This window comes from Coffea eugenioides, chromosome 11 (genome assembly GCF_003713205.1).
Source record: "Coffea eugenioides isolate CCC68of chromosome 11, Ceug_1.0, whole genome shotgun sequence".
Taxonomy (NCBI): Eukaryota; Viridiplantae; Streptophyta; class Magnoliopsida; order Gentianales; family Rubiaceae; genus Coffea; species Coffea eugenioides.
The window spans coordinates 45,797,575-45,810,016 of record NC_040045.1 but is presented as its reverse complement, the minus strand read 5'-3'; the positions used below and the strand labels follow the sequence as shown (position 1 = coordinate 45,810,016).

At 37.0% G+C, this 12,442-nt stretch overlaps 2 protein-coding genes across 3 annotated transcripts; one reads left to right on the top strand and one right to left on the bottom strand.

Moving 5' to 3' along the window:
- The first annotated feature begins 4,122 nt into the window (after positions 1 to 4,122).
- On the top strand, positions 4,123 to 7,576 carry LOC113753673 (ACT domain-containing protein ACR4-like). Of its 2 annotated transcripts, none has more exons than XM_027297892.1 (7): positions 4,123 to 4,544; positions 4,826 to 4,871; positions 5,049 to 5,163; positions 5,272 to 5,339; positions 5,702 to 6,301; positions 6,525 to 6,629; positions 6,701 to 6,848. In XM_027297892.1, exons 1-7 carry the CDS (start codon positions 4,471 to 4,473, stop codon positions 6,746 to 6,748), a joined length of 1,056 nt encoding a protein of 351 aa, XP_027153693.1. In that variant the 5' UTR covers positions 4,123 to 4,470; the 3' UTR covers positions 6,749 to 6,848. The 2 variants fall into 2 exon arrangements, with proteins under 2 accessions (XP_027153693.1, XP_027153692.1); XM_027297891.1 differs by having other exon boundaries at positions 4,128 to 4,544; positions 6,726 to 7,576.
- A 906-nt stretch (positions 7,577 to 8,482) lies between these two features.
- Positions 8,483 to 12,082, bottom strand: LOC113751739 (photosynthetic NDH subunit of lumenal location 5, chloroplastic). The gene is made up of 7 exons (XM_027295855.1): positions 11,780 to 12,082; positions 11,446 to 11,679; positions 10,961 to 11,111; positions 10,771 to 10,859; positions 9,629 to 9,683; positions 9,439 to 9,524; positions 8,483 to 8,926 (listed from the first exon to the last, which is right to left on the bottom strand). The coding sequence occupies exons 1-7, from the start codon at positions 11,801 to 11,803 to the stop codon at positions 8,774 to 8,776; spliced, it is 792 nt and encodes a 263-aa protein (XP_027151656.1). The 5' UTR covers positions 11,804 to 12,082; the 3' UTR covers positions 8,483 to 8,773.
- Between the last annotated feature and the right edge of the window lie 360 nt (positions 12,083 to 12,442).

The following is a 12,442-nucleotide window of genomic DNA, read 5'->3' as shown; positions in this document are numbered from 1 at the left end:
ATCAATCAATATAATTATGCTGAATCATACTGAGGGTTAGTCACAAAAACTCCCTATAAGATTTAATTAGTTTTGTACTTTACCCCCGATGTTTCGTTATTCAACTAACATTGCATATAAATATCAAAAAGATACTGATACCCCTAAGGGTTAATCACAGTAAATCCCCTTAATTTTGCACTCCAAATCAATAATATGTTTCTCTCTTTTAGTATAACTAACAAAAAATATATATACTTCCATATCAAAAAAAAAAAAAAAACCTAGCTACTAAAAGAAACATTTAGCCACATGCACATTCTCAAAGAGATATTGACAATATCCCAACCAATTTTATACTTTGGAAATATTTTCATATTTTAATCTTTAATAACAATTTTTGTTTTTTTTTCCATTATTAATTCAAATTAGCAAGATATTCTCCTTAGTCTAAACAAAAAGTGCAATTATGGAATGAAATTTAACTAGGACCATATATATAAAAATAAGGAGGGACCAGGTGGTTCATCAAACCCCTGCCTAGCGTTACACATTCTCCACCACCAATATGACAACCAGGATAAATCATCAACGTGACAGAGAGGAAACAAAATCTCAGCCACGTCAATAGTGGTGTAAACGGTGTAATGCCAGGTTGAGGTTACGTCGCGTTGTAGGTCCTGAGCGATGGTGACAGTTCAGAAACCTTCTCCCTCCATAAACATAACATCACCTTCTTTTTGTCATTATCTTAAATAATAGGTTTATTCCTTCAAAAAAATTATAGGTTTATTTTTTAAAAAGAATAATTAGTTTATTAATTTATTAGCATGTTCATATTTAATGTACATTTTTATTAACAAATAAATTATTTTATTGATCAGCCATTTTAGGATTAATAAATAATACAATCTATATTTTTATTACAACTAATTTTATATGAATTCAAATTTAAAATTTAAAACTTTTCCACTTCAAATGAGTGTTTTATAAATCTTTTATTTTTTGTTTACAAACTTTAACCCTGTTTTTCTTCCATAATTAAAGAAAATAAATTTGAAAATTTTGATTAGACCCATATTAAAAGCATTAACCCAGTTACAACTTTATCACTTTGGCCCATTTTACTCTTTGATTAATAAAGATTTATTTGTCAAATTTAAGGATTATTCCCATTTTTTTATCCTTTACATAGTAACATTTTTAGCACTTTCTTTCTAGGTATATACATAGATTTGTTAACACATTCAAATGATATATCCAATTATAACCATTCTTTAACCATTTTACCTATTGCAACTAAATCAATTTTTTTAGCATTAAAATCATCCTATTAAACAATTATTTTGACAAATGAAGTAAACATTCTGACAAACAAAATGTTATCTAAATAATTTTTGACATATGTAAATCTTCATCTGGATAATTTTTCATATAACACGTATATCAAAATGTGCACATAAAATTTTTTTATATGAATTTTAAATTAATAAAAAGGGCATTTAGATTTTTTTGAGTTTTTATCAAAAATTTTAAAACAAGTATTTTTTAAACAATTATCTTGGGTGGTTATCACAAAAAATAGTAGTATTTCACCAAAATTATACCCAATTATTTTTCCTTAACAACTATAATTCTAACTTTTTTGTTTGAAAAAAACACACTTAAAAAGTGAGGCAACGAATCCTAAATAGTAAAAGGAGTATAAATATAAGAGTATAGGGTTGGAGAGGGTAAAGTCAAGGGATCTATAGTCGTAGGTTGGGATGAAACTCTGAAAATAGGGTGATTTGTGTGGGTTAAATGGGTATAGTTTTACATGATTTTGATTATTTTAACCATTTATGATTCACTACAAATTTTATTTATTTTTTCTCCCATATTCTGTAAGCAACAAAATACGATATCATTGTAATCAGTAAAAATAAAAACATATTATATTAATAAATATATTTTTAACTAAAAAAATTACACAGAATGACCAATAGTGGTGAGTTTCAAATTTCACACTTTATAAGAATCTCAAAATAATTTAGATGTGAATACAAGAAATCAATTAACACTCAATGAGTTAATTAAAACTTTGATGGAAGGGAGGGAGGAAGTAGGATGAAATTTAACAAAAATTTAAAAAATGAAAATTAAAGAATAGAGAAAGAACGTTAAATGTGCTTTTGCAAAAGGTAGAATATAATTATGGATTAATTTTTCCTGCACTGACCATGTCAGCGTTGGATGAATGACAAATATGCAAATTTTGAATTTAAAATTTAACTCTTGCACATATATCATAGATTCAACGGTGATAGTGTATACACTGTCAGGGTGTATAAGATTTACTTTATAATTATTGTATTAGTAGTAATGTAAATTTACTCACTAATGAATTCAAATCTACGTCTAATTTAATTAGTTCTAAATAGGTAGTACCAATCTATCCATTTAATATCCACTAATTAATAAATTTAATTGGGTTACTTATTTGAAATTGGATTTAATTGGGTTATCCTTTCATTTATCATTAATCCAAAAGCGAAGGCCAAAGGAATAAGATAAAGGGTATGGAGCTGAAGACAAAAGGCGCGTGAGATTCTATTTCTGGTTTGCATTTAGCAGGATGAGCAGACAAATACTAGTACCACCAAAAAAAAAAAAAAAAAAAAAAAGGTCAGAACAGGAGAATTTTTCTTGTACCGTCATTAATCAAACTTCACAGCGCACATCTTGCAAGTCAATGGGGAGAGAGAGAGTGAGAGAGAGAGGCAATGAGGAATCCATCCGCTTCCTGCTTTGGAGGAATTCTCCGGAATCGTAATCAATAATGCTCCTATCCGTCAAATGAAGTAGAATTAAATACTGCACCCCTTCAATGTGTTAAAGAGCAAAATCTAGCATGGCCATTGCTCTCGTTAGGAAATCTTGGTAGATTTTTGGAACCTAAAAAGCCAGTCTCCAACATTTATTGCTCGTATTGTAGCACTAAATATAGTAATTAGAAAACCACCCAATGACACTGACTCCCAAAAAAAAAAAAAAGTTTCTTAATCTGGGAATGAAAATGACATGCCTATTACCCATTTTACTACAGATTCTTTAAAGGGTAAAAGATCCTAAAACCACATAGAGGGATAGCCGCCTACCCATACAAGATCCTCTCTCTTTCTCCTTCTCCATTAATTCATATTCCCACTCTAACCTAATATTAAGAGAGGGCCAAGAGGCCAGAGCTACAGGATAGCAGCCTACTCATAGAAGATCCTCTCTCTCTCTCTCTCATCTCTGTTCATTTCTATTCCTATTCTAACTTATATCAGGAGAGCTCAACTGAACCAAAAGAGACGCATGTTATAGTTTTTTTTTTTGGTCAAATAGTGTTATAGTTATTTAGTTAGGCCCAATTGTACAGAGTTTTGAACCCTTAACTATAATTAGGTTATTACTTTATACTTCATTTGGTGGCCAACTCATCGAACGAGAGTTGATTAGTTTTTAAGATTCCAATTGGAAGGTTAATAATTTGGTTAAGCTTAGAAACTTGCCTTATGAGTAGAGATGTATAACGCAAAACAAATTCAGTAACACTTGTTACCAGTAACAACTGATTTAACTAAATAGGAGGAGATTTTACTTTTAGAGTTTACATTGTTTAGACTAGAGTTACAAACGAATCAATCCGTTCGCGAGCCGCTTGAGTCAAAACTTGAATTGAAGTCAGTTAACATCGAATTGAAGCTGACTAAATTGAACTCGAATTTAAAAATACTTAACTCGTTAGTTCGTAAGTCGACTCGATTATATATACATACATATTTATTAATTTTTTATTAAAATAATAAAATTATATATATATATTTCAGCACCGGGGATTGGGGGGAGTGGGGAAGAGAGGAGTATGGGATCCCACACAAGCAGCCAGAGACAAGGGCGTCTGGCCATAAGTGTTTTCTTTTCATGGATTTTAATTTGTTTGATTAATTGAAGGACCGAGTCCGTGATGAGTCGCGAGCAAAGCTGAACTCAGGAGGTGTAAATTTCTCTTCCTCCAGATAAGAAAGAAATTACCACTACCACTACAACTACCCTGGGTACTGCTCAAGAGCCGCCGCCGCTAGGGTAAGTAGTTAGTTACTTGCTAGTTCATACTAGTCAGCCAGCAGTAGTAGCTGTGCCCAACACAGCACAACACATCCACCTTTGCTTCATTTGCCCCTACCACTAGCATCCTTTTTATACCTACCAACTCCTTCCTTACCACTAACTCCGGAGTCCAGACCTCTTCTCTCCATTTCTACACAATTTGACTGCACCCATCCACCAACGTTGTTGTTATTTCCAGATAGCTACTGCAAACTTTAATTGAGAGACCGGAGGATTGAGTTGACAGTAAAACATTTAGTACAAACAATCTTTTCGTCTCCCTAAAACTCTTGCAGAATTGCAGCTTTTTCTTTCCCTTTTTTCCCCCTTAATTTAGATTGAGTTCTTGTTGATATGGATTACTGGACTTCATCTGTCAGCGTCGATGATGAATTTGAGAAGCTTGCTCTTCGAATTAACCCGCCAATGTACTTTTCTCTTCTTCCGTCTATCTTCATTTCCTACATATATTTATTGGATTTCCTTTTTCTTTTGGTTTTTGGGTTGATATATTGAAATGGGCTTTTTTCATTCATTGTCGAGGTTTCTACTTTTTAAGCTTTTGTCCCCCTCCCCATAACATACAGCTTACTGCTGAAGAAAAGATAAAAAGGTTGTGATTTTTTTTCCCGTTCATTTTAGGTAAATGAGTGTGATTTCCTATATATTGCTGTGTATTTTCAATCTTTCCTTGATGTTTGATGTATAGGGTTACAGTTGACAATGAATCGGACAAGAAAGCAACTTTGATCAAGGTACTGCACAATTTTGTTTATTCTGTTAGGTGGAGTGTCTTGATTTGACTTGATTGAGGAAGATTTTTGTGTAACGTGTGATGTATCCGACTGGAAGGGGAACAGTAGTCATTCTTGTTTTACATAAATTACGGTTGATTCCATCCAAATTTGATATTTCTTCTATGGAATCTGTAGGTTGATAGCGCCAATAGGAGAGGAAGCTTATTGGAGGTGGTTCAGGTTCTTACTGATTTGAACCTGATAATCAAACGAGCTTACATCTCTTCAGATGGGGAATGGTTTATGGATGGTAACCTACAATTCTTCAAGTTTGTGTATCATTCCCCATCTACTTGAAAAAAATAAAAACTTTACACTCAGACTTAGCTTCTTTTCTTTCCGATGATATTTGTTGCAGTATTCCATGTTACTGATCAAGATGGGAATAAGCTATCTGAGGATAAGGTGGCGGAACGCATTCAGCAGGTGGGTTTGCCAATTATTCATAGTTTCATGTAAAAGTTACATTATTTTTCGTTTAATTAATGACTGAGTAATGTTTCAAATGCATTAACCTTGGAAGTTTAGGATTTTGGTCCCTTCTTAATGGTTGCTTTCTCAACCATATACTTTTCTCTTTGCCGCATCATCCAACCTAGACAGAGCTGTCATGGTCTTCCTTTCATCAATGTCTCAGAAGAGATGGATCTTGCAGCCATCAATTGTTTTTTAGAAGTCTTGCACTTGGTTTAAAACCACTATGGATATACTCGACACTCTGTAAATTAGTTCCTGTAGGTGTGGTCAGTGTTAGTATCTTATCATGATGCTTGAAAATTGTGTGGCAGTCCTTAGGACCAAGGGGCCGAAGCTTTCGATCTTTCAGAAGATCTGTTGGTGTCCAGCCTGCCCTGGAGCACGCTACTATCGAGTTGACAGGAAGAGACAGGCCTGGATTGCTCTCAGAGGTATTTGCTGTTCTTGCTGACCTCAAATGTAATGTAGTTGCTGCAGAAGTATGGACTCATAATTCAAGAATGGCATCAGTAGTTTACATCACTGATGAAGTGAACGGAGTTGCAATAGATGATCCTGAACGACTGTCTAAGATAAAGCAGCTTCTCTTGCATGTTTTAAAAGGAAATAAAGATAGGCGAAGTGCTAATACTGCTGTTTCTGTTGGTTCCACCCATAAAGAACGGAGACTGCACCAAATGATGTATGCTGATCGTGATTATGATAATGATGTCATGGATTGTGCACCTACAAGCGACCGTACCAAGCCACTCGTAACTGTAGAAAAATGTGCGGATAAAGGCTACACTGTTGTGAACTTGAGTTGTCCAGACAGGCCTAAGCTTCTTTTTGATACAGTGTGCACATTAACGGATATGCAGTATGTTGTGTATCATGGTACCATCATCGCTGAAGGACCAGAGGCTCATCAGGTATACTCATACAACCTTTAGTTCAGTAGAAAGCTTTTCGTTTTCCAAGTCCCAGAACAGTAGTTATGCATTAGGACTGAGGCAGCAGATAAGTCCATCCAAGGTTTTTGGCCATTTAAAGCCAGATTATGAACGATTTAAAGTATTGACAAACATCCTGGCTTTAGGAGACAAGTGATCTTGGAATTTTAATTTGATCTATACTCTATTCCTGTTTGTATAGGAATATTATATCAGACATATTGATGGATGGCCCATTAGTTCTGAAGCAGAGCGACAACGTTTAATTCATTGCTTGGAGGCAGCTATAAAGAGGCGAACTTCTGAGGTACTAAGTCCAAATGGGATCACTTGAAATAAAGCTTACCTCTTTCTCCCTGACAATGACTTGCATCCAAGTCCTTTGATGTTTTTTGTCATGCAGGGAATAAGGCTAGAATTGTGTAGTGAAGATAGGGTTGGCCTACTGTCAGACGTAACGCGCATATTCAGAGAGAATGGCCTTTCAGTTACTCGGGCAGAGGTCACCACCAGGGGCTCTCAAGCTGTCAATGTGTTCTATGTAACGGATGCATCAGGTTATCCTGTAAAAAACGAGACCATTGAGGCAGTTCGGAAAGAAATAGGTTTAACCATACTCCGTGTCAAGGATGAAACGTACTCAACTTCACCACCCCAGCAGGGAGGAAAGTTTTCTTTGGGTAATTTATTTCGATCAAGATCAGAAAGGTTCCTCTACAACTTGGGTCTAATAAAATCATGCTCCTGAGCATTTGAATAGGGGAGTTAAGTTGGAAATCCGATGCCAGGAAAATGCACGTGTGAATGGGATAGAATGGGATTAGTGGTAGGTTAAAAAGGCATGGCAAAGCCTTTAACCAACTTCGTGTTGATCCTTGATTAAGGCCTCAACCAATCAACTGTGTATTCTGCTTAAGCCTTGTAAAGTTTCCGGATAACCTGTAAATTCCATTCCCCCAGCTCTTTTCTTTGTTGTTGTTTTTTGGTGTTGGTGGGCAATGTAAATCGATAAATGGTTGTTAGAATGTTGGTATTGTTTTTAGGTGCAGCAACTCAGTAGTCATTGGATAATAGCACGGGAAGTGGTGAGGCAATGGGAGATGGACAAAACAAGCAGCAAGTACATATACAAGTACATATATTCATTGGTTTCGAAACATACCTGATGCCTAACCCAAGAGCGACTACGGAGTTTTAAGGAAGACCCACTCATGAATCCCTTTCTGAGACGCCTGTCAAACGACTTTCAACGAACATTAGCCGCCATTTCTGTTTCTATTGTGTACTACTGTACCTCCCTCCCACCATGTGTGAGTGTGAGTGTGAGAGCGTGTACGAGAAACGAGAGTATATCATTTTTTTTTGTCGCAACAGTAGAATTCCTATAACCTAATTTAGTCTAATCTAGTCTAATCTAAGGGGAGGGAAGAAATGAGAGCATATCGTAAGAGGTGCAGTATGTGTAGAAAATTTCATTGAAAAGTTTGCACGGCACACAAATGAAATAGTGCAGTGTGTGAAAAGTTTGCACGGCACACAAATGAAATAGTGCAGTGTGTGAAAAGTTTGCACGGCATAATACACTCTGAATTTTCACTGAATAATTGTGCACTGTGTGTGAGTGTGAGAGAATGTATGCGAACACTTTTTGTGATGCGATGTATATAAAATTGAAAAGTGATTGAAAATTGTGTTTACGATACAAACACTAATAATATATATTTACAAATTCTTTTCCTCAAATTAAACTATCCAAACAAATATGTCTATCGCTGAAATATGCCTTTTGAAGCTTCTAGATCGCATGGACAACACTTGCAGTGAGATGACCAGGGCAAAAAATGCTTTTCGTCACCAATCCCATTTTCAGCTCCTGAAATATACCTGATTTTTGCTAACCTTCTCAACAATCAAGAGAGAGATGGGTTCAGGGCACCTTCCTCAACAGTCAGAGATACGTTAAGGAACGTAGCTGCTCCAACCATTCATCATGTATCAACACGGTTCTCCTCAATAGAAATGAAGGATCAGCTTCCTGCACTACTGCATTTTATCACTTAATTCATTCCCATACAGTTAGGTTTCGACCAAGCACTCAAATTACCCCAATTTACACAACCAATACAAAACCACCATCCATCCAAAACTGGATTCATAATCTCCCAGAGCAACAAAATAAACACTGCCATTTCACTGAAAGATTATAGTAGGTCGGTAACGCAATGTATTCTCACGATGGACTAAGCTAAAGTAACATTTTAGTTGTCCCAGAAATACCAGTTTTTGGACCATAATCCTGTATCATTAGCAGCTCTGACAGTACAGTACAAAAGCCTAAACACTCGGATTAAGCCTCACTAGGGAAACAGCCCACTACATCAAAAAGGCAGGCCCAAAAAAATTAAGGGGCAAACAAAACCCTGAACATGAACACGCAGAGGGAATCCCATATTAGGCCACTGGCAGCTCGCCACAGTCACTGACAACCACCCTCAATCTAGGACGATCACCTCTGTCAGTTTCCTGCGACTCGATCAACCTGACAATATCCATCCCCTCCAAAACTTGCCCGAACACAACATGCCGCTGGTCCAGCCATGGTGTCTGTAAATTGCCAAACATAAACATGAGAATTCTTGTTTAAGAAAACAATTGTGATAAAACAATCGAGGCACCCCATAAAAATCCTAAATCAGCTAATTTCAAATGAAGAAACATGAAGGCTTCCAATTTCCAAAGTATCGTTATTTTTTGTATTTTGCTCTTGTAGGATTGCCAATAACCAAAAATTATCAGATACAAGATACATTTTTGACATATTAAGCCCATTCTGAAGGAGGGAATCTCAATTTAGCTTACAAAAAAGCAAATGCTGAAACACGATTCGAATAGAAGGAAATTGTAAAAAATTAAAGACTGATGGGAGAGAAGAACTACAGAAGCTTGGATGACTGATTGACAGGCAGTTGCTCTATTGGAGGAATTCCATGAAACACTCATGGTATCTTGTTGTTTAAACATGTTAACATCCGTAAAAAATGTCACTATCCAGTTTCAGCTTAAAAGTGGAACAATCACTATTATAAGTTTTTTCTCCACCAAGCCCTTCTACATACCTTGACAGTGCAAATGAAAAACTGACTCCCGTTGGTATTGGGTCCAGCATTTGCCATGCTAACCACTCCAGGTCCAGTATGAGATACTGCAAATATTTTAAGTCATAAAGAGATTCTCATTATTGGTATACTGTAATACCATCTTCAGAGAAGGAAAGAGAACATAGTCAGATGTAAAATACCAACTTACACTTGAAATTTTCATCTTTAAATGTGCGGCCATAGATACTTTTACCGCCAGTTCCCTGCAATCAAAAGAAAATTTAACAAAAATGACACTTTTAGATATATATACATGCAACTTGGACATTTTCACAAGAAAAGCAAGAGCACTCTGATAATTAAGCTGGCCGACAAATCACCTGGTCATATTAGGACATTAAGAGTTAGCAAACATATGAATGAGTCTGCAATTAACTTTGCAAACATTTACAAAAGGCAGCTCTAAGGAAATCAAAACAAAAGAGAAGTCAAAAATGGTGATGATTGACTGGTTTCATAAGACAATCCAGATTTTTACCAGGAAAATGCCTGAACATGGGTTTGGGACAGGTGGAGTTGAGCGATGCTCTTAAAAAACTCTACAACAGTTCCAGTGAGGACATGTGATAAACATTTGAGACTAAAAAAATCATTTACATCTAAGGACCACTAGATGCTTGCTCCACTAATGCCTAAAAGCATCTAATTTCCTTATCTTGTTTTCCAAAAATAGAATCACATTCTGTGGAAATAAACTTGAGCATAAACCAATTATAAGTGCTCTACTTGCCCAGTAAGATCTTACCAGCTTCATCATCTGAAAACTCAATTCATTGGCACCTTTTCATGCAGCCTTATAGCTTGAAGGTCAAATTAATAAAAATTGAGCTTCCTAAGTGACAGAGGAATCAGAGTTATAAGATGGGCATAATTCATGCTTCACCAATGTAATCGCGAACCTCGTATACAAGCATGAGCACTCTATCGTACTCTGAGAATGTAGTAATACATTACTCTGCTGTGAAAAGTGAGAGGTTTCACATCAATGATAGTTCTTTAGATTGTGGCAGACAACGTGACTGTTCAGTTGGGTCACACTTGAAACAAGAAGTAGGTTGCCGACAGCTAGGGATTGTGATGGTCAACCATAAAATCAGAAATTCCAGAAGTACAAGTTTATAAATGAGCTTGTTTATATCTGTTGGTGGTAGTCATTATAGGCATCAATCAGGAATGATTTCAGTTGTATGGATGAATGAAAAGTGAGTCAGTAGATCAAAGGAAAAGAAGCACAAACAAGTAAGGAGAGTTTTACGAATATGATTTGGGAACATTAATCACTTGACTTACATTGCCTTTGTCAAAGTCTCCTCCTTGAATCATGAAATCCTTGATAACACGGTGGAAGCTGGAACCCTTGTATCCAAAACCCTTCTCTCCTGATGAAGTAAGGATTAGGTAGGCTACTCAGGCGAAAAGCATCAGATAGGGAGATGGTATAAAACTGAAGTGGCGGCGGATAATGTAAGGGAGGAAAAACCTGTGCACAAAGCACGGAAGTTTTCGGCAGTTTGGGGGACATCATCCCCATACAATCCGATGACAATCCTGCCAGCAAGCTTCCCTACTGGATTTCCAATGCTGATGTCTAGATATACCTTGTGCGTTACTTTGGATTGTAACGAAGCCTCCTAAGTCAGATAGTAATGACATAAATGAGAAACTCAAGCATGAAAAAATAAAAGAAATTAGTAAAGTAGGCAATAGTTGCAGTGCCAGAGAAGCGATGGAAGTTGGGAGGGCACCAATTATGTTGGGAAATGCAGATATATCACAAAGCAGGTCTAAAATTCTACTTAATTCCAATTGCAATAAAAGTTTTGCAACCAATTTCCACTTCAGTCTAAAGGGCAGGGCTTGCATTTAGGAGGGTTTTCTGGATTGTCCCCGACTGAACCCAGAATTAAATCCCAGAAGAAGATGGAGATGGTTAGAGATAAGTAGTGAGAGGAATTAATAAGTGACCTCGGACATGGCTCGGACAGAAAGAAGAAAAGCGCCGCGTTTGCTGAGAAGCAAAGGGTTTGATGAGTTGGAGGAAGACGTGAGGCGGCTGGAACCGGACAGGAAGGTGGAATGACTTGCAGTAGATACAGTGGCTGGGATGGGCTTGGGAAGACAACATGATGGGATTGAAATTCTTGAAATCTTCAGAGGACACAGAGTCCTGATTGGAGCTGAAACCGGGCCAACATTTGACTGCACCACAACAACAAGCATAAATATTCAAACCCAAGAAAGAGAACAAACAAAAACAAAAAGCAGAGAAATCAGATGAAAGAGGGAGAGAAATGCTTACTAGGGTCGCGAATGGGACGGCCATTTCAGATGTGGGACGTTATAGTTTCTACTGTCTGTGTGTGTGAAAAGTGTGGTTTTGTGGTGGGAAGGGGGGGGGGGGGGCGGGGGGAGGCGACTAAAGAGAGAAATCAATCAAGTAGAAAAGTGTAACAGTAAGATGGCTGAACTGAACTCAAGAGAGGAAAGGAAGAATAAAGAAGACAGCGGAAGCGGATGATGATTAATGGATGACGGAGAGGTCGAGCTTTGTTGAAATCCCCGTTGTGCTCACTCACTCCTCCGCCTTTTCACCCGATCGACAAAATCCCTAAACCCACCCTATATATATATATATATATATCAATAAAAATTGCACGATACACAGTACTCTTTTTTGTTTTTTGGTGGCTATAGCTTATTCGACATTCTTCGGATGCAAAAATTATATATCTTTTATGAAACTGAATAATAAAAAAAAATGCGATGACCAAAATCTTTTTTTAGATTTAGTGGAAGGATTATGCAGAGGCCCCGTCCTGGGCCCGTACACGTGGCAGCCCAGGGCGATCCGAGTTGGGCTTGGACCCCGGGCCCATAGGAAACCAGCCTAGGTCACGCGGCGGCTAGGGCTCCGTGAGGCTCCCGAGAGCTACCCCGCAGAGGGCGGGGAGAATCCCCCTCA

What these genes read in the sequence shown, in the direction of transcription:
- LOC113753673 (XM_027297891.1), top strand. Translation starts at nt 4,471, where the DNA reads ATGGATTACTGGACTTCATCTGTCAGCGTCGATGATGAATTTGAGAAG. An exon ending in CTTCGAATTAACCCGCCAAT is followed by an intron (nt 4,545 to 4,825) that starts GTACTTTTCTCT and finishes TTTGATGTATAG; the next exon opens with GGTTACAGTTGACAATGAAT. An exon ending in TAAAGAGGCGAACTTCTGAG is followed by an intron (nt 6,630 to 6,725) that starts GTACTAAGTCCA and finishes TTTGTCATGCAG; the next exon opens with GGAATAAGGCTAGAATTGTG.
- LOC113751739 (XM_027295855.1), bottom strand. Translation starts at nt 11,803, where the DNA reads ATGGCCGTCCCATTCGCGACCCTA. An exon ending in TAAAGATGAAAATTTCAAGT is followed by an intron (nt 9,525 to 9,628) that starts GTAAGTTGGTAT and finishes AAATATTTGCAG; the next exon opens with TATCTCATACTGGACCTGGA. An exon ending in TTTTCATTTGCACTGTCAAG is followed by an intron (nt 8,927 to 9,438) that starts GTATGTAGAAGG and finishes GGCAATTTACAG; the next exon opens with ACACCATGGCTGGACCAGCG.